We start from the raw sequence: 21,874 nt of genomic DNA, 5'->3' as shown, positions 1-21,874 counted from the left end.
ACGTTATGACCGCAGCAAAGGAGTAGTAGAGAGCAAAATTAAGAATGGAAATTGGGTCTGTATAAAAGAGCCCAAAAAAACACTGAAAGTAGAGTCGAAATTTAGGTCCCCCCAAAAAGTAGTAAATTGCTCAGGGAAGTCTGTGTTACTGGAAGACGGTAAAAGATGGTCCTGCGATGATGTAGTATGGGTGGCGAAGTACATACAGAGGGAGAAAGAAGGAAGTGTCAACGACTCACAGGAGTCTGGTGTAAAGGCATAAGAGACGGGAGTAAAGGACTGTTTGGAAGGAGATAGGATGTCGAGGAAAAACGAGTCATCCAGAATTTCAGAAAGGACTTTATTATTAGAATAATCATCCCCAGCAGCATGCACATCCACATCACCTGCCCTTTGATGCTCGTTCGAGACCCTGTATCCTTTTTCTTTAGAAACATAAGTAATTTATGTTGCCATGTAGGCTCATCCCTTACAATCCTATTTCTCTTATTTCTGTTCTCCATTTCCCTCTTTTCTTTCTGCAAAAGTGATCATTAGTAGAAGGGGAGATGTTGTGTAGTATGTCATCTCCTCGCTGGTCGGTGTCTGAGCTGGCATGGTTCTGGAACCTACTGGTACCAGAACCATGCGAGCTGCGAATCGAACCACCACCGGCCGTGCTACCGCGGGGGCTCTATTTGGTAAAGTCTACTTGTTAACCTACAAACCCCAGCGTGGTCAAAACTTTACAACACTCCTGCACTTCTTTCGTCTGTACGAAATCTGGGATTTTGTTTTGATACTGTTTTGTCATTTTTGCCTCAGAATCACTCTGTGGCTTGGTGTTGTTTCTTCTTTATGGAGATGCTGCATATTATTCTCCCTCTACTGCCCCCTTTGGTACATCCTACAGCTTTTCCCGCATTGGGAATCTTCAGGATCAGTTTACAATTCCCTTTACCTTGAATCACCAGTTTACCTCATTAACCATCAACAAATGTTGTTGCTCATCTTCCCACTGCTGCACTTTTTTACACTTCATCAGCTTCTCTTCTGGCCAAAGTTCACTGGTTCCTATCCACCCCAAAATCATCCATACATCAATTGCTTAGTCCATGGGCTAGGCCTTCCTTTTATCAATTCTAAAATTGTTCACTATAGTCGCTCCAATCTCTCCATTCCTCCAATTCGCACCTTCTCGTAATACCCTGTTATCGCTGCTAAGTCAAGGATGGGAATGCATTCACAGTACTTGCACTCTCTTTCTGGAACAAACCCCCCCCTCCCCACTCGACCCCCAATCATATAATGACCAGTAGTAATCTCATATTTTGGTCACTCATTGAAATTTCTTTTCATCGCCAGGTCTCTCTCTTCCTTCCTTCTTGCTCAATCAGTGCCATGATGCCTCTGAAGGTCATGCACGGTACAGGTTTATACCCATACCAATGCCCATTCCGATAAAGTTGCAGCCATCAAAATGAGACCATTTGTTTTTGGTTATCTTATCCTAGTCACACATTTTTTTAGAATGTATGAGGTGGCCCTGTAATTGCACATGCTGCCCTAGTCTAAATGATAAGCAGTAATAAATTGTTAGCAACTCAATTACTAAATGTACATCCTACCTTCTTGTTCAACAAATAGAACATTACGGTGGTATCTACTCATGACTCTTTTGTAATGTCATTGGGTTCCTCAAAATATTTTGTTCTATTGCATGAGAAAAGGGACTTCTGATTCCAACACACAAATGGTAAAACAGTGTGAGAATAGACTTCCAAAATAGTCTTTTTTCCCTTTCTAATGTGGGTGTTGTTGCATGCATCATTGCAGTGGTAGTGATTTTGTAATGTTTTGTTTACTTATTAGATTGGCGGGACCCTGAACTGATGAGGGAAATTGAAGCAGCCACTGGAGAAGACCTTGGCTCCTCACTGTGTCCAGGCAAAGGAAAGGGGAAAGGAAAGAAGAAAGGAAAGAAGAAGAAATATCCAAATCTAACCGATCTGAAACATAATGCAAACACATCACGTTCACGTCTTGAGAAAAAGGTTTTCAACAAGTAAGAGAACTAGTGATCTTGATATAAAGTTGTTTTCAAGATCCTTACACATATAAATAGCAGACGCGTCAGGCAGATGTTGCAGTCCTCCTTGATTTTGAAGTGATACGATGATTTGATTTAGCTCATGATGGAATGAGTCAAAGATTTATTTGATTTTTTTTTTAAATGTTATGGTTTATAAAGTGACCTTTTACCACCAAAGAGGTTTTATGTCTCTCACTTAAAATGTTCACATGAATTTCTTACTAGCCAAGTCATATTTACGAAGTTGCCAGTATTAAATTGTTCTGCATGAAGCAAAAAGCCACAATAAACCGCCGTTAGAAAGAAAGGTGTACCCAGGAAGGCCAGAAAGGAGTTCACTTACTTGACAATAAGAACAGCACACAGTGCTATTTGATAACAAAGCAAAGCCTCTCACCAATTGTGTATTACTGGGTTCATTCACAAACGTAAAGAAACCGTTAAGGGACCCGAGTACAGCCAGATACTAACTAACAAGATATGCATCTTTCTAAATGATAGGATATTTTAGTTGTAGCGTGCACGTACACAAGTGTTTCAGAGTGCGACGAGGCAAGGGAGGGGAACAAGGGAGGACAAAAACAACGATCCTTACTTGGCCCAGTGACAATCGCAAGTGCAGGGGAGAGGGACGGGGAGAAAAGTGCAAGGGGAGGGAAAGAAGGGGGAGGAGTGGAAAGTGCAGAGCAAGGGATAAAACAACTGTTAGTGCAGCCAGCAAGGTGGAAAGTGCAAGGTTAAGTGCAGAAAGGGGTGTCAATAAGTGCAGGTAAGGGGACTGTTGGGTTGCAGATACAGACCTAAGTGCAAGGGATACAAGTCCGGAAGAAATGTCCAGAGAGCAAAACTGAGTTGCTTTTGATTCACTGTGATACAAAACATATACAAAGTAATCAATTAATGACAATTTATTGTCAATTAATGACACAATACTTTAGAGAACATTACATTACATAACACGTTAGCATGGGTTAACATAACATATGGCTAAAAGTAGTACATCATTCATAGTAGCATTCATCCAAACAACACTAGCTAAAAATGACACAATTGTATAACAGTCGGGAGTGAAGTACACAATCCACGCATCCCGTCTGATTATTTTAATATTTAGAAATTGAATAACAAACAACAATAGAAATAACAACAATAGAAATAAAACAATCTATCACAAGGGTGGGTCTGGAAGAAAAGTATTGTATAGATCACATCTCTGGAGAAGAAACTCAACTGGTTTCGACGTAGAATGTATATTGCACAACGTCTTCATCAGGAGGTCCGGGCGAAAAACTGCAAGAAGAGAGCAATACTGCATAAATATGCGGCAGTGCCCCATCTTATAAGCCAAACCCAACCATTAAAAGTGTATAATGTGACCACCATATGCCGTCTATTACAGACCAGTGAAATAAAATAAAACACTTTGGTGCTGGGGAAGTCAGACAGAAATGAACGGACAACCCCAGTAGCAGAGATATGTTTGGAGACCCCAGGGGCAGAGAAGCCATCCCCATGTAGTGTGCAGAGAAGCAAACGTTGGAGACACCATGAGAGGGAGCCACAAACACCAGGAAAACTGTGACTACAAAGGCACTAAATAAGGCCCAAAAAGGAAGGCAAACTAAATAAATGGTAAGCCAAACTGACCTCATATACTGAGCCAATCAAATGCACGATGGAAGAGAAGGGTCAATAAGCCGGAAAGTGCCTTGCATGAGCCTGCTGCGATTGCATAGCTGAACAGTGTGACCACATGTCAGACCAAAGGGAGTACTGCATAGAACAAGAGAAGTCTAATAAGAAAAAATGGATTGTTACCTGCAAATGGGGAGAAGAGCTGCTCGCAGTAACACCCTACAATGGTGTGTTAGATAAAGTTGCCACTTAAGTAGTGGATGCAGCAGAGGAAGTCATGAGGGCCGAAAATTGCCATGTAAGCTATAGAGCAAGTAATAGTATTAGCTCAGGCCATAACCACATAGATGAGGCAAAACCCATAGTTCTGTAGACATGAGCAGTAAAGGCATAAGAGTTGTGGCAGTACTCCTACAGCAGACGGCAAGTGCCAATGTTGTGGACACACACAACAAGCAAACATGTATCTATAAACTGACTTAATGGTGCAGTGTGTCACGGAAGAGCAGTCACTGCCACACACACCACAGGGACCATAAGCCTCGGGGCGTAACGGCAAAAGGCATGTAAGCTGATGGAGTCCTTTAGCGAGTCTAGCGGCAGTGGGAGAGCCCTCAAAGTACTAGCGTGTACAGCCTGAAGGGCTGCACAATGCGAACAAATAAATGCCCAACGATTGTTCCACAGACCCCCAAACTTACTTAGTAATCGGTGCATGAGCGAAAGGGGCCGCCGTAATAAATTCGACAGCCCACTCGCGCGGAACAAAGCACAGTCGCTGCATTGCATCATAGACGAAAGCGCTGATACACTAAATAGATCTCTACTCGTGACAGAAGTCACATGACGGGGGCGCTTCGCGTGGCCGTGCTGGACCATGTGAAGATGTATGGCCTACACATAGAGGGCTCAGCCCGGCATAGAAAAAGAAAGAGAAAGGGGACTGGGATCAAGCTCCAAGTGCTCCTTGAGGAGAAAAAAAGAGAAAAGAGCCACCAGCCGCAACTTAATGCAATTGTGGACACATGTCTGCAGATCTGGTGCAGCTGCCCAAATAGAGAAAACTATATTGTAATTTGTAAGGTTTGCAAAAGGATTGTGCAAACCAGCCCCCTCATATTTTAAATGGGGGTAATAAGCTCCCCATGGCAGTAAAAGTGTCGTAATGAACTGGAATAATCAAGCTAGTGGCCCCGCAACAAAAGATGCCAATGCATGAATCCAAGGTAGATGGAAAATATTGCCCTAGCAATAACGGCATGCATATAGCACTAGAATTAATAGCTACATAAAAATAACATAAAATAGCATAGAACCTGATGTGTGCCAGCGGTTAAGACAAGTGGAAGCCAGCTGCACAATTGAAGGCTGATGCTGAATGCACTTTTATGGCAAGAAGTACTTACCAAAGAAAAAGGGGGCTGTCTACCTTCATTAAACTACCATGTTTCCATGGAGTTGAGCCCTTTATGGTGAGTCCTTAGGTTGAAAATCCACATTTGTTCTTTGTATGCCAGTTTGCTGGTTGTTTGCACATGGCCACTTGCTGCAATTTTTTCAATGCAAAACCATCTTAATGAGTCTGCATCATGGCCCCTCTCTAATAAATTAGCCACCAATGGGGCAGTAAGACAGCACATCCTGATATTAGAATGGTGTTCGTTGATGCGCACATGTATCTCCCTGGAGGTCTTGCCTATGTAAAGCAAGTTACACGGGCACTGAATGGCATACACCACATTCTTACTTTCGCAAGTGGTGAACGTACGCAAATCCCATCTTCTGCCTTCATTAACAAAATGTGTGATCTTTTTAGAACATCTACAGGCCATACAGGTGGTGCAGGGATAATGACCTACCACTGGTTGTAAATTGACGTCCCTAATCAAATGCGTTGTAGTGGTAATCTATTGGCTCGGGTAAGCTTCTGTGCCAAGCTCTTGCTTTTTCTAAACACAAAGAGAGGTTTTTTCAAATTGATTTCAGCAGATTTCAAAATCCTCCAATTCTTAAGGATAATCCCCTTGATGGACTTGCTAAATTTCAAAATGTGGAGACACAGACAATTTGTTCTCGTTCCGTGTTTTTAGGTTGTGCAATAAGTAGGCCATACCGGTTGGTATATCGTACTCTTTTTCTAGAGTGTTTGATAAGCTTTTTGGGATATCCCCGAAGTAGCAATCTGGCTTGCAGTATATCTGCATGTTCATTAAAATGAGAGATGTTAGTGCAATTACGTCGTAGCCACAGAAACATGCCGTACGGCAAATTGCGTAGTAGACTCTTTGGGTGGTGGCGCTTAAAATGCAGTGTAGTGTTCCGTTCTGTCGGTTTTCTATACAATTCTGGATGTAGGCATCCTTCATCAACAAAGATGGATAAGTCAAGAAAGGCAATCCTGGAGGTGGAAAATTCAAAAGTGAATTTTAAGCTGGAGTCCACCTGATTGAGCCAAACTATAAATCTATCCAAAGTGGTGGAGTCACCTTCCCAAAGCAACAAAATGTCGTCTATATAATGACGGTACAATTTAATGTGTTTAGCAAAAGGATTGGTGACATGAAGTACATGATTTTCCTCAAAGACATAAAAATATTGGCCAAGTTCTGGGCAAAAGTACAGCCCATCGCTGTGCCCTTGGTTTGCAGGTAGTAAGTGTCCTTGAACTTAAAGAAGCTGTTGGACAGAACCAGTTCAGCACAATTACTGAGGAATTCAGTAGGGACAATGTGAGGGAGAGGCCGTCTGTCTAACATAGTGCGAAGACTAGAGACAGCTTTATCCTGGGGGATATTGGTATAAAGCGCCTCAATGTCTAGAGAAACCAGAATTTGTGTGGAGGCATCAAAGGGGCGTGCTTCAACCAGATTGATAACATCCCTGGTGTCCAAAAGGAACGTGGGGGGTGGCCATAGCTAATGGTTTGATGAAAGTGTCTATATATTTAGACAGAGGTTCTAAAATAGAACTACACCCAGTAACAATGGGCCGACCTGGAGCCCTCAAAATATCCTTATGAACTTTTGGGATGATATAAAAGAGAGGAATTCTGTCTTCCGAAAAGTTAATTGTCATATTCGTTAGAGGACAAGAAGCCTTCACGGAGTCCACTTTCACTCAGCGCCAATATCTTCTTTTTTATAGATGAAGAAGGGTCGCTAACAATTTTTTGATAGTGGCCTGGTATGTTAAGAAGACTAAGGGCCTCTTGATTGTAAAGTTCTGCATCCCAGACCACTATCCCCCCCCCGCCTTTGTCAGCAGCTTTTATCACTATGGTGGAATCACAACACACACACAAATAGGATGTTGCACTGGTAAACATGCATGCCACACATACGCCGTAGGGCATAATCCCACATGGGTACCAACCTGCGTCATCCAGACATCTCTTCCAGGCCAAGTACTGGGAGTGGAGTTCTGGGTAGAACCGTATCTGCAGCTGTGTCCGGTGTAAGCAGTAGCAGCCTGCAAGGTGCACCTCCACGGTGGGTTCCGTACCGAGTGCTGCCAACACCTTGGTATGGCTGCGGGTCTTGAGGTTGTCCCAAAGTTTCATCACCCGGGCCCTTGTGCGTACTGCCACACTCTTAGCATTGATGGCAGTTGTGATCTCATCCCAGATGCTCATCCTTGCATTGCAGCCCAACTGCGTCCTGGGGTTGTAGAGGGCATCATGGGCGTCCAGGACATGATCCACCAAGATCCCAACTTCAATGTCTGTGAAGTTGGCTGCTCTCTGCTGCGATGTGGGTGTGCTGCCCTCACCAGATGAGGCAGATGGGACAGACATGGCACCCCCTTGGCGGGTATTGGCCGCCCGAGTCCTGGATTAGTGACGTGTAGCAACGCCGGTCCTTTAAGAGGTTTAAGTCCATGAGAGTACAATGGAGATGTTTGCATGTACAATATAGGATTGCAGCCAACAGTGTTCAAGCTGGCACAGGCTGACAGTGCAGGTTGCTGGCAGGCACTCACAGCCAAGCATGCAACACCACTGTAGTGGTGAATGTGGCAAAGCAGGGCCCAGGACAGCAAAGACAAGCAGCAGTGTGTGCAGGAGGAACAGTGTTATGCGTCACGCAACCGCAGTTTCTCCCGGCACAGTAAAGGCTCTTGCCACGTGCTGGGATTTACTGTACTTTACATACAGCGAGCGTACAATGTGCGCACCTAGGCGCTACCCCTATGCGTTCACGTCATAACCGAATCCAAAGGAGTCATGCGACACGCATCGTCTCACATACCCATGCATACATAAATCCTCTACCTTTTGGCAGACGCAAACCTTGAGGCGCGTATGCATCATCCATGCACTAGGTGCCCCTGTGTATCCCCATACATAACATTGCACTAGCTTACGTGAAATTTGCATATGCATTCTTCATGTTGCTGTACGTGTACCCCAGACGTGCCACAGCCGAATAACGTGGGAATATTCACGCAATTTGGCTGGGGGGTCTGTATGCTGGACCAGGGAGGATGTGGGGGCTTACGCCGTATTAGGCATTTTGCAGGCTTTTTACTGCGTGTTGGGGGCATTACTGGCACAGCTTGATGTTCCTTGCACCACGGCTAGTGATGCCTCAGTGAATCCATGAATACGCGTGCCGTGCAATTTTGTATGCCCTACGCTCCTTCTCGGCATGCGGTGCTTGCGCCTATCCTGAGCTTGATTCTATGAATCGGGCCCATAACGTTCCTGACACCAAAAGATCATTAACAACCTCACATAGTATTGGCGATAACTGATCCACAACCAGTTTATAGAATTCAGAAATCGGGCCATCTGGCCCCAGCGACTTCCCATCATTCAATTGGTTTGTTGCATTATGTATCTCATCAATAACAATCTTTTTTTCCATTTTAATCTTCCCTTCAGTGGGTGACTTTGAGATAGTAACCTTACGAAAGAAACTATGTATTGCTTCATCACTTGGAGAAAGTTCCTCTTTGTATAATCAGTTAGTATGGAAGTAATACATTTTTCAGTTGTTATTGCCTTCAATCTTTTGGCCAACAGCTTATCATTTTTATCTCAAAACTCCCAGAATTTTTGCTTAGTATAATAAATCCCTCGGTCTGTGATTGTATGTACCTGGTTCATCATTTCACCCTCCAACTTCCTCAATTTCATCCTATTTGGCTATGTATAAAAAATTGCAGTTCTCTGTAATTCTGCAACCCCCACTTCCATCTTGTTAATAATTTCCAAGTTTTTCACATTAGCATGTGCCGACTTACTTATCGGCTCTCCACGTAACACTGCCTTAAAGCAACCCCAAACAATTTTAATGTCTGCCGAATCCTTGTTCTCAACAAAGAAATGTTTAATAAAAGTTTCAGACCGGCAGTGACAACGGGGTCCCGGAGTACCCCCGCTTGCAACCTCCATCTTTTTGACCTCTCCTTCATACCTTTCATATTTATTTGCATATCAAGCAATGCATGATCCGAGATTCCTCTCTCCTTAATGTCCGAGCATATCGTCTGACTAACCAATCTGTTACTAATTAGCCAATAATCAATACGAGAATATGACTTGTGGACTGGGGATTAGAAGGATGGTAATTTTCTTAACTGGGGCAATGTGAAAATGTCATAATTCTTTGGAAGAAAAATAAAATTGACTAGTACCATTGCTGAAAGTGGCATGGCAATGTTAATGTAAAACTGGTACTGTGGAGGTATTCTGAAAATACCATTGGTAATGTTCTTGAGCAATGACATTGGATGCCACTGTCATTAACTAGAACATTGTTAAACTGAATGGCACTGTTGAAACTGGCATGGCATATTTGTAGAGGCAATGTGAAACAGAAAGGTAATTTGATTGTGCAGCGACGTGGCAAAGCAATTTGTATAATTGGGGCGCTGTTGAATTGGTCTGGAAATGAAGACTGGAATGACACATCTGTTTGCAATGTGTAACTGCATAGTTATTACTCTGGGTAAATGTGAAAGCAGCTAAATAATATTATGGGGGCAGTGACATGGCATAATGTTTAGTTGGATAATGATAACTTGAGGTGAACGCTTGTATATTTGAGTATGCCACAGAGTACTCAGGTAGCACCTCTGGAAGCTTGGCACATTATTCTACATATTATTAGTAACACCTGGATTTTTAAGAATTTCCATATACTTTGCTGACTGATAAAATAACATAATCATTTTTTTGCCCAGAGTGCTGACACACTACATGACAGGTTACCTTCGAAGGGCCAGTAATGTGCATTATATTTTATGCACAGCATTTGAACCTGTGAATTAATACACCCTGCCAAGACCTTTAAAATTAGCTTGCAGTTTGTATTAGGTTTGTGCCACTCCTCCATTGGGTAATAAAGGCAACTGTTTTGTGTACTACTTTAATGAGGTGGTACAAATATATATCTGTTGCTTATACAGTGTATTGGCCTTCAGAATTAACTGCAAGACTTATGGCTTTTTATACAATTTATTTAAAAAAAAAAGTGTGCTGTAAATTGCACCAGACAATGCATATAGCTCTACATTCAACACTTGCGACTCCAGTGAGGAGGAGCGGCTGTTTGCATAGTGATTTGTTATTCCTCCTCGGCGACTCATGCCTTCATTCTTTTGAGGTCGCAAATTGAGTACCACAAATGTGCATCATAATCGTGATAAGTAGTAACCCCTGTTACCATGTGCTCTGAACGGTAATTTTCATTATGCAGCGTTATATAAAATAAAATACCAAATATTCTTGTGTATTTCATAGTTTGCTTGGGAATGTCACTTCAATCCTCACTTGGGAGGAGGGTTGAGTTGCTTCACTTGCTGGTGCTGGCCAGTTTGAGATAGGTGTTTATACCCCATCAGTCACCACTGATTCTGCCCTTTACTTACTGGTAATATGCTTACTAGTGTAGCCCTAGACTTGATACATTTTGGAAATGTGTCTATGCAATCTCTACTTTGGTGACCTCAATGCATGATGCCTGAAAAAAAAAAAAAGATTTGTGTCTGCCATTTAGCCAACGACTATAAATACTGTTCTATTCTCCAGCATTGGCACTTTCATAGATTCACATTCTGTATGACTATGCTCCGTCGTCAAGCTGGGAATCCTCTGTAACATAGAGCAGTTTAATTTTTAAACTGAAATTTTAGTCACTTTAGTGTTTTAGTGTAGTCCTTCTTGGGTCATATTATCCACAGCCAATGGAAAGGGCTCACTTACCTGCACCCCTGGTGGCCATCTTCTGATTTTTTACTGCACGTTAAGTGTTGGGAAGCCTCAAAATTCTCTCGATACATATTCAATGTTTTCTTCAATTTTGATACAAGTTTTTCTCATTTAACAACTGTTTCTGGAATCCTTAACTTCAGTGACGTCGGGGTTGGGGGGTTTCTCCCGTTCCAGTGGCCAGTGCCCTTTGTAGCAGATTCTCGTGTCCGACCGTGAGGCCTACATTCAGCATGGCAGAGGCCAAGAGGAAGAGCCTCTTCAAGGCCTGTGCCCGATGCGGCTTAAAGAATGTGCATGTGGAAGACCTCCACGACAACTGCATCTACTGTCTACACCAGACACCCAGGGCTGCTCCATCTGCCAGACATTTTCAAATAAGACTCTCTGAGGCCACCACAGGTTAGTGGCGTGGGTCGATGACATCAGAAGGGCCTCTGACTCACCCTGGGTCCAAAGTCCTGCCTCGCTCAGGCAGAGCAGACCAATCCAGCACACTCCTTCCAGCAAGAGGTCAAGGTTGCATGAAGAGGCTTCCCAGAGCAGACAATTAAAGGAGGCCTCAGCAACATCCCCCTCTATGTCCTCAGCAAAAAAGCTCTTGTCGGCTGTGTCCAACAACTCATGGTAAGTCATTGTTCAATTAGTCAACAACCAGATCTTCAACTATGGCTCCGTCGGTAGGTCGGACGAAGTCCTAGTCAGCCACACAAAATAAAGCCCTCGATGATGAAGCATAAGACTTCGACCACGATGCCGTCGACGACAGTCTGTAAATCTTGGACCACGATACCATTGACATAGTCTACGAAAACCTACATTTAAGTCTTCAAACATGACTTAAGCGAAACCCGCTACAACATCAACGTTGATACTCTCAATGGCTGCAATAGCTCAGCCATCTGCACTGGCTGCCTTATCCAGGCCTTCAAGTCCTTTACTCCTAACTTTAGGGATCACCCGGCTACACCGAGCTCCTCGGCTATTCTGCCGGTGGACATTCTTCAATCCAACATCGATTCGGATATAGAGTATCCCTTGTGAGTGGAGTCACCTCTGACGAAGACATGGAGGTGGAGCACTCCAGCCCCAAGTTGACCATGCCTCCTCTGAAGGCAATTCCAGTGCTGGTTGTGATTGTGTTGTATTTTAATGGTATTTCTAGAGCGCAAATTATGGAACCCTGGAATCTTCAATAGCAAATGCGAGGAAGATCACAAAGGCCTTTAGGGAATATAGCAAGTCAGTATGGATTTGAGGTACAGTTTACTGTGAGGAGACAGAAATGCCAGAATGACACAAATGTGAAGTTTTCTCAATGTTTGCCATTTATTAAATGCAAAGGTGTCGGATAGACGCCCATCTTTCCTTATCCTAACAAGGATGTCCCTCCAAAGCAAAATAAAACTAAAGAAGAGTGACCCAGTGTCCTGAAAGTCTCTGAGCCTCACACTAATACACACTACAAAATTATACAAGAAATATTTGTCTGTCTTCAGTTCCACAAAATAATATAACAGTTCAAACTTACACATTTCAGGAAGTACTCCTTGTGACCAGGCTTGTACTCTCTTACCCTAGATCAATGCAGGAATTCCCATGGTAAAGTTCTGATTCAACAAAGTTCTGTTCAGGGTAGCACACAAGGTCTTTTCCATCCATTGCATCCTTTCACTTGATAAAGTAAATCTCTTTGGCACAATATCCTTCTTGGTAAATCAAATGCTGCTTTCTCTCAAAACATAAGTTCATAAACTAAGGCAATAGTTTTTTTCAGGATGCAAATTAATTATTAGCATATCACACTTGTTCTTCAAATGAAATACTTTTGTCAGGATAGCAAAGCAACTAACTTTGGTGATGTAACAGTTTGTCAAAATGATAGTAGAGTTTAACAAGTTCTTTCTACCACACCTTTTTTCCACAAACATACTTCTTCAAATCATCTTCTTTTTTCCTGGTATACTCAACTGCCAGGACTAACTACTATACCTTTCATTGTGTACTCACCTGCTAGGAAGAAAACTCCTACAACTACAATTTTCTTAGTGGAAATATTTTTTCCACAAATCCCCACACCATTATCCCATGTGAGGAGTGCTGAAAAATGGCTGCCTCTTTTTAAAGTCTTTTGACTCTTTGCAATCTGGGTTCCAGGTTTCCCCAAACTGGAAACTCAATAAAGGAGAATTGCATTAGTTGGCCTTTTGACTACTTCTCTATAGCCTCTTGGCTGTTGGCATTGCGGTTACAGATTTCCCCCAGTCGGAAACCTCTAGAAGGGGAATTGCCTCTGTACTTTGTTCGGTATTCAGAATGATTGTTTACCCTCCATTATCCTGCCCGGAGCACCCCAGGGTCACCTGTAGCTTCAGGCCAACTCACCAGTCTTCTGTGGTGTCTCCACGTCAGTGTCACTGCTGTGGCAGACCTCCTGAACCCTGTCCGCTCTGTTGCCAGCTCCCTTGTACCTTCTGTGGACTACATGGCTCTTCCTTGGAGCTCTTACAGCTGTATTGCTCCTCCGTGCTCTCTCGCACACCGAAGTGACAAACGCTGGTTTGGGAGCATGTGTCCTTCTCAGCTGGGCTTCTTTCCGACGCTGCTTCCTGCTGCGCTTACTCTGCAATGCCGGTCCGCTTCAGCTGGTGTTCTTCCTTCTCCGGCAATCACAGAACACTAGTCTGTCTCTGCTATTCCTCCTGCATCTCTCCTTCTCAGCTGCAACTCATTCCTGAGTTTAAATGTCCTGCTCAGGTATCTTGCTCTGCAGCAACTAGATCGCACATTCTGGTCAATAGCACCTTTGATCCTTACTAAATCTGGGCCCTTCTTCTTCGTCCCAGTGCCCACATGCATTATGTGTCTTGAAGTCCATAGTGATTTTGGTCCTTTGGTGCTTAGGTAGTTTTTACTTCTTTGTGAACTGAGAGCTATTAAAATTGGGGGATGTCATGAACAGGGTTTGTGATTTAACATTTTAGTGAGGACCTCTACCTAAGGCAGAATCATGACAATTAGAGGATGTCATATTTAATTCCTGTACTCCCAAGTGTTACGGCTCCTGCACCTATCAACATCTCTGAGGTTGCCACGCCCCCACCCTCGGCCTCCTGCCGTCCCACTCGCTCACACATACACCCAAATGCACGCACGTTCGGGCGCCCATCCGGGCATCATACCCAGGGGTTTGCTCGTACACCTGGTATTTACCTTCCCTCCCGCTCCTGGCAGTTGCGTTGGAGGCTCCCAGGTTACCGTGGTGCCCTAAATGGACCTAGGAGGATCCGCTCGTCACGTGTCACGTGACTCTGCTCTACAGAAATGCTTCCGTATCACGTGATTTCAGTCGTCCTCATCACGTGATACGTCTTCGCTGGATAAGAGTGTCCGGAAATCAATGAGCGTCGCTTCACAGCTGTTTTCCACCGGGATTCCGCGACGCTCATTCTGTTTTGCTCTACGAAATTCTCGACCACGGTTTCTGTACCACGGACTGCCTCTGCCTTGCCCTAGTATTTGACTTTGGATTACCAGTTGCCAGACCACCTTTTCTACATTGGATTCCTCGTGCCCTTTGCCTCTTGTTACCACGTCTTGGAACTATTGCTGCCTGACCTTTGGACTGTCCCTGGTTTTGTCTTACGGATTTTGTTTTTGTTCCTGGATTCTTGGCCTCTGGCCTCACGCTGGGCGCTTGCCTGTCTGCTTACCTTCCATCTGCCCTCCGCCATTTGGGGATTCCCAACGCCTGCTGTTATTACACATCTTTGCCTAACACATAGGTAAGCCATTAGGATCCTTACCCTGTTGTTATACCTTGCCAATTGTTCTGTGCTTACCTATACACTATTGCCTTGCAGCGATCGGGGGGGGTCCTTTTCCGGCTGTTCCTGAGTCCAGGCCTACGAACTACTTCACCTGTGGCCTCAAAGACCGCGCAGGCAGTATTTCTGGTGTTGTCTGTGCGGTACTTGGGGACGTGGGTATCCATACTCTGCACGACCATCAAGTCTATAACACCAAGGTACAAACTTTATTCTGTTTAAAGGACTTTTGATTGCATGTTCTTTGGGTACTATCATGGGAGGGGCTTGTGCAATGACAGCATGCCATTAGATATTCGTAAATTCATCCTCATAAAACAATGAATACTGCGTCCCTCCCAAGGAGTCACCACTTAAACCTGACGGCGATCCCCTCCCATGTGATCCTCCCTCATGTTACCACCCCCAGTTTTAGGATCAGGTATCGCCTACCTTCCCCTGGCCACATGGGAAGAGATCTTAGGCTGGGGTTTAGTGATGACTCCACAGGATTCATCACAACATCCGCTTTATGAATAGCGCGGTGTGTAATGCACAGCACTTTTAAAGTTAATACAGCTTTTCACAGGGAGCCAGTGAAGTTGTTGAAGTAGAGAGAGAGAGAGAATAAGCCATTCCTACAACCCTACCTCCTATAGAGGAGCCTCCTGGAGATGTCTCTATGAACATTCTTTCCACCTTGCAGTCCTTGTTGGAGCTGCAACACAGGCTGCCTCACCCTGCACCTCAACCATCTGCTCTGTAAGCAGGCCCATTTGGTGCACCTGATGCCCCTCCTCAGCTGCTCAGCGACCTCCTACTACCTGTTCTGGTACACAACCTGACAGACATGGAATCAGTTGATGACGTTGCAGGCAATGATGCCTCCTGTAAGGAGGGCATGGTATCAACACTAAGACAGACACAAGTGACCACAGTTCATGGGTGTATATTGAACTTCAATCGGGTTTGAAAAACACTTATGTAATCCTAAATCTAAAGATGGGAGCAAGCTATGACCATCAAATAATAGCGCAGTCCTAGTGGTGTCTTGTCAAAATAAAAGGGCCTATAATAATAAACCTGTTTCCAATCCTTACCTCTTAATACAAATAGTGTGGGAAACAATGTTATGTAAAAGAAAAGTGTTCAAGAAATGATAGGTCAGGATATTCAAGCCGTTGGCTTCCCTTCCCCGCGTTTTCAGCACAGGATAAGGCAGCACATTTCAGCTTAGCACAATCTGTGGCAGTTAAAAACTTCATCATTGTGGCCTTCTATGTCAAAGTTTCTTTGCCATTCAAAGTCCCTTCTTTCAGAGGGCCTGATGCAACAAACAAATGAAAGTTCCTTTGCTTTTAGTATTTCGCATGTACACAAGTTCCTTAGGATTTTCACATATCCAATTTCTCAGGTGCTACACTGTTCACCCCTCCGCCGGGCTCGGATCCAGTCTGACACAAAATCTTCAATCAGTCTCCCTTTGCTGGGCTCAGACCACTTTATCTAGGAGGAGAAGATTAACAGCTTGCTCTACCAACCGTGTGAGCAACACAAAGTCCATTGTGACCATTCCTTTGCTTGACGACACATGGGAAGACTGTCTGTTTACCATGACCAACATCCTCTGCGCCTCCCAAGGAGGAGAGGTTTGGTCAAAAAGTACAGGGTGCCAGACTCTGCGCCAAAATGTCTCGGGACGCAACCCAGTGTGATGCATCCTGCGGAGCCATCACTAAACCCCAGCCTAAAGTCTCTTCCCATGTATCGAGTAAAGGCAGCCGCTACCTGATCCTAACCCTGGAGGTGGTGGAGGATCACATGGGAGGAGACGGCTGTCAAGGGGAAATGTTGCCTCCTCTGGGAGGGACGCAGTATTCCTCTTCTGAAGATGAGAGATTTCCCTAATCCCCAAATACATAATGACATGCTGTCATTGTACAAGTCCCTCCTATGAAACTACCCAGAGACCATGCAATGAAATGTCATCCAACCAGAGCAAGATGTGTGAATTAGGGGTTCAAGAATTAAATAAAATATCCTCTAATTGTCGTGATCATGTCTTAAATAAAGGTCCTAAAGGACTAATTCGGGAAGGAATCCGGCAAAAGACATTGATTGGGCCTCTGTGATCTCTACCCTGTGGCAGAAATTGGTCCCATAACAAGTTTGAATCCCAATTAGGAGGGCCTAAAGACATTAATTTGTCTTTAAAATCATGGAATACTAGAGGCCACCAGCATCTTTTTGCCAATGCCCTCGATCTTGCTAACTTACGAGAAGCAATATCATCTGCTTACAGGAGACATGGCTGTCCACCTCCCCAATACTAGATAGGTATAAGATATATGATCAGTTAGTAAAATTTAAAACTGGGGGAAGACCCCCGGGAGGCCTAATAACCGCAATTAGAATCAACCTGGGCCTAGAGGGGACTGTTTTAGAGGGCTTCCCATTTGGAGCCCTGTGACTGGAACTCACCTCAGGGAATGGTGATATGAAGCTATTGATTCTTAATATCTACTGGCATATAGGTATTGCTGTTGCTGAAGTTTTTGTAACTAAGGTCTGTACCTTAATTAGTGAATGGTCACTGAAATATGAGAGGGGTTGGATTATCGTAGCAGGCGATTTAAGTGCTGAATGTGATTTTGAAAAGCCCCCATGGGAAGTTTGTGAAGTGGACATGAATGAAAGGGGAATAACAAGTAAGAAGATAATTGGTAAAATCTGGTATGTGGGATTCGGTAACATCGGACTAATGCCCCTGGTGGTCTTAAGAATACCACTAGTCAGATTTCGATATGGCATACATGGCATCGAGGTACTACCTCATCCATGTTAGATTATATCTTTCTGGACAATCAGTTAAGAAGTAAATGCACTTGTTTTACGGTGACTCCAAATGAGTGGAGTGACCCCTCCATTCTATTTGCATCTTTTGATGTCACTGTTACTACTAGAGATTTCAGACCACAAATTAAGTTGGATTCAACGATGTCAGGCCATGCTGTTAGATGGACGCCTGGTAATATTGAAACTCTAAATCACAAGCTAAGGGTTTCACCAAGTGTAACCACTATTGAGTGGAAATTGAATAACTTTAATGTAGATGAAATCAAAAACTTTGTGGCTCTGTGATTAGTAACATTGGCTTAACAACAAAGAGGTGTGTCGTGAAAGCAAGACCTACTCATTGCTACAACAATGGGGTTGCACAAGCTATACTTACTATGAGGAGAGACCTAAGCTTGGTTAGAAATTTAAATCTTTGAGATTTTGTTAAAAACTTGTACTAGGCGAATTAAACAAAAATATAGAAACTTCTGCAAAGGGATAAAATGCCAATTACTTTGAGGTGATGGGAACCTTGATTAAGGTTAATGTTAGTTCCTTTTGTTCCCTGGTAAATGGTCAGGAGCCTAATTTTGTGGTATCACAGTTGAACTCTATTTCGGAAAAGGAGTGGCTTATATTTTTCTCACATAGATTTGGAACAGTGTCGGGTACGGATTTCCAGGGGAAGGCTTACATTGGGAAAATCTTGTGTTTGAGAGATGGAACCCTGTCCTGGATATTAATCTTGTAGTGAATTTAATCAAAAGCAATAAGAGATCTTGGGCAGCTGGCCCGAACGGTTTAACAAACAATACCTTTAAGTCAGATCCTTTTCTTTGGGCTAAACTGCTAGATTATGAGTCAACTGATATCCTTAAAACAGGAATTACCCCAGTTTCTTGGGGTACTCCGCATATAGTACCAATCTCTAAGTGCGGGAGTAGGTTGTATCCAAAGAACAACTGACCCATTGCCTTGATAGATGCTGAATGCAAAATCTTTTCGGCATTTCTCTTAACGCATCTCTTAGAATGGGAAAAGCAATACCACCCACTCAATGTGTTTCAGACGGGTTTCGTAAGGGTCATTCGACCAATGTGAACGGGTTGATATTGAAATGTCTACAGAAAGATGCCTGGTGTAAAGTGAAGGGGCAAACATGTATGGCCTCGGTCGACCTCTCGGCCGCGTTTGATTGCGTTAATCGTAACAAACTGTGGCAGAAGTTGGCCGGCTGCGGTCTGACTGTAGGCCTCTTGAGACTCATTGAGGGAGTATATAAAAACTGTGGTATACAGGTACGTCTCAGCCAGCTTGGGATATGTCGGCCAGGTTACAATGCTATCGAGGGATCAGACAGGGATGTGTCCTAGCTCCCTTGATCAATATTTATCCGATGTAGGAGTATGTTTAAGAAATGAAGGACTGCTTGCACCTAGAGTGAGCCAAAATAAGATTGTATGGTTAGCATATGCAGATGATTTTTTTATTATTTGATTGTACAAAAATAGGTCTGCAATGGCTGTTAGATTCTTTTGCCAGTTATGCTAAAGACAATGCTTTAATTATAAACCCAGAAAAGATGAAAATATTGACATTTTCTAAGGTGGCCCGCAGACGTTTTCAGCCTGTATAGCATATAGAAGGAGCGCCTGTAGGTACTTCTAACAGCCTTGCGTATTTGGGCTTACCTTTTGGTTTACAAAAGGGAACAAAGACCTTGTTCACTAACCTCAGCTATAAAGCAAGGCTTTTGGAATCCCAAATACAAAATATAGATCGAAAATTTGGCAGGTTTACATTGAGGCCGGCCTCCCATGTTTTTCGAGGGTAAAATAGCACCTAAATTAACCTACCGTCTTGAATTGTTCCCTGCTGTGGTGAGTAAGGCTCTAAGTAAAATAGAGGGTAGTATTTGGAGACTGGTCCTCGGTGTCTCTCGGGCAATCCCTGTAGCAGCCATTAGGTTTGAACTGAGATATGTTTCGCTTTGGGCTCAGGTTCAATGGAGGATGTTGACTCTCTACGCAAAAATCATGGCCCCATTTCCAAACTCACTTTATGTAGTTGAGTTTAAAAACAATTGTGAAGAAATTCTTCATAATATTGATTCCGGTATAGATATCTTGATTGGAAATCCCCTCTTAACAAAGAAACGCCTCTTGGATTACGACTGGATTAAAACAACACAGCAATTTCATGCATATAGTTCTATGAGGCACTTGAGTCATGAACATAAACAACGAGGATCTGTCTCGAAAATACTACTTATGCTCCCTAATCGGCACTATCAGGGAATCTTGCTAAGGCTAAGATGGAATCTATTGCCTACAAAGCAGATACTCATTAGAAGGAACCAATTACCACCAGAAGAAAGTAATTGTAGGTTCTGTGATATGAAAGGTGAAAATGCTAGGCATTTAATCATGGAATGTGGGGCATTGAAGGACTTAAGGCAAGCTCACTTGGGTTCTTTGAAAAATGACTTCACATATACATCGGATGATATAGTATGGAGTCGCTGTCTCAAAATTCAAAATACCCATGAAGGGTTGGCCTTGTCTGGATTCCTTAAAAGTATTACGTTTGGGTAGGATGTGGTGATAATCATAAAATGGGTGATTGGTTCCTGCCCTTCCCCCTTTGATCAACCCTTAAAATTTGAGGGATTATTTTGGAGCTTGATCTTGATGGTCTGAAACTTCCTTTTTAAAATAATCTCTTTTAATGAAATCTGGAGAATTTTTTCATGGATTACTGTAATTGATTTAGGTAACATTTTACTGTCTGTTCTGATTGTTTTGTTTATCCCTTTTTATCTGGTATTATATATATTTATTTAACTTTTTTGTATGTTGTAAATTGTAAAGGTTTGAATAAACCAAATGCAAATAAAAAACAAAAAAAAGGTCCTAAACCCAAAGTTAAAACACAAATCTTTTTCACAACATTCCCTAACTCTAGCAACTCTTATTTCACTCAGCAATCTGAACTAATTAAAAATCAAAACCCCAAAACCATTATGGATCCATAATGCCCATGCTAAAGGGACGAGGAAGAGGGGCCCATAGTTAGTAAGGATAAACTATGCCATTAACCAGAATGTGCGGCCTGGTTGTTATAGACCAAAACACCTGAGCATGATATTTAAACTCAGGAATGAGTTGCCAGTGAAAGGAGATGCCAGCTGAAAAGAAAATGCTGAAGGAGTAGATGAGGCAGAACAGAGTGCTGGGTTTGCCACAGAAGTTAAAGGGAGAACGCCAGCTGAGGCCGACTCATGTGAAGGCCTGTCACGTTGCAGAGTAAGCGCAGCGCGAAGCAGTGTCGGAAAGAAAAGCCCAGCCGAAAGGGGGATGCGCTCCTAACCTGACGTGCATCGCTTTGGTGTGCAGGAGACAGCAGAGGGTCCACGGAGCTGGCAGAGCACCAGGAAGCAACCGTACAGACTGCTAAAGACTTGCAGGTGCTTGGGGGAGACAGGAGACCTACCACAGCATCTGCGAAGGGAATGGAGGCGCCAAAGAAGACTGGTGAGTGTGCCTGACGCTAAAGGCGACACCGGGCGCTCTGAACCAGGACATTTTACGGACACCCATACATTTTAATACCAAACAAATAAAGCAGTATAAAGGCACATCTCCCCTTGTATGGAATACCAATTGGGGAAAACATGTAACCCGCATTGCCAACAGCCAAGAGGCTGTAAACAAGAAGCCATTGTTCTCTCCTCACCTATGATACTGCTATGGAGAATTGTTATTTTGTTGTATGTATTAGTGTGAGGGTCAAAGAGATTTTGACACTAGGCCATCCTTCATTTAGTTTAGTTTGCTAGTTAGGGACATCTGTGTTAGGAAAGGGAAAGAAAGGTGTTTATCTCACCCTTTTTCATTTAATAAATAGCAAACCTTGAGAATACCTTGAAAATTTCTTTTGTGTCCGTCTCACATTTCTGACCCATCACACCAGCCCCAACTCTGTGATGTCCGTGGCAGCCCGCAAATGCTCCTCTAACCTCTCCTCTGCTTGCTCCATCCCCCACAACAAAGAAGGCAAATATCTGAATATTTTCGGGAAACAAGTCATCTCAACCGTCGCCACGACCATCAAGGGGGCTAATGCAATGACCATTCTATCCTGGTACGACAGGGAACTTTCATTCAAGATGGCCCCTATTCATGAATTGAATTCCTGCCTGATCACAAGGGGGAAGAGGCAGTCACCCTTCTTTGCGAGGGTGACAATGCGTCTCTGTTGTAATCACGTACACAGGGTTCTGACAGCTTGGAAGTGGCACTGTCAGGTTAA

At 43.5% G+C, this 21,874-nt stretch overlaps 1 protein-coding gene across 4 annotated transcripts in view; it reads left to right on the top strand.

The window, feature by feature from the left end:
* Window positions 1-21,874, top strand: part of UVSSA (UV stimulated scaffold protein A) — a 765,945-nt gene that overhangs the window by 695,888 nt on the left and 48,183 nt on the right. For 3 of the 4 annotated variants that reach the window (XM_069632154.1, XM_069632155.1, XM_069632153.1), the window contains one exon: window positions 1,852-2,044. The exons of the other annotated variant lie outside the window; for it this stretch is intronic. In XM_069632154.1, the coding sequence (XP_069488255.1) occupies window positions 1,852-2,044 (193 nt within the window). The remainder of the gene's footprint in view (window positions 1-1,851; window positions 2,045-21,874) is intronic. 4 annotated transcript variants of the gene reach the window in all.

The sequence above is a fragment of the Ambystoma mexicanum genome, chromosome 6q, assembly GCF_040938575.1.
Source record: "Ambystoma mexicanum isolate Mex_15411 chromosome 6q, UKY_AmexF1_1, whole genome shotgun sequence".
Classification (NCBI taxonomy): Eukaryota; Metazoa; Chordata; class Amphibia; order Caudata; family Ambystomatidae; genus Ambystoma; species Ambystoma mexicanum.
The sequence above is the reverse complement of the archived record's forward strand: the minus strand, read 5'-3'. Positions and strand labels throughout refer to the sequence as shown.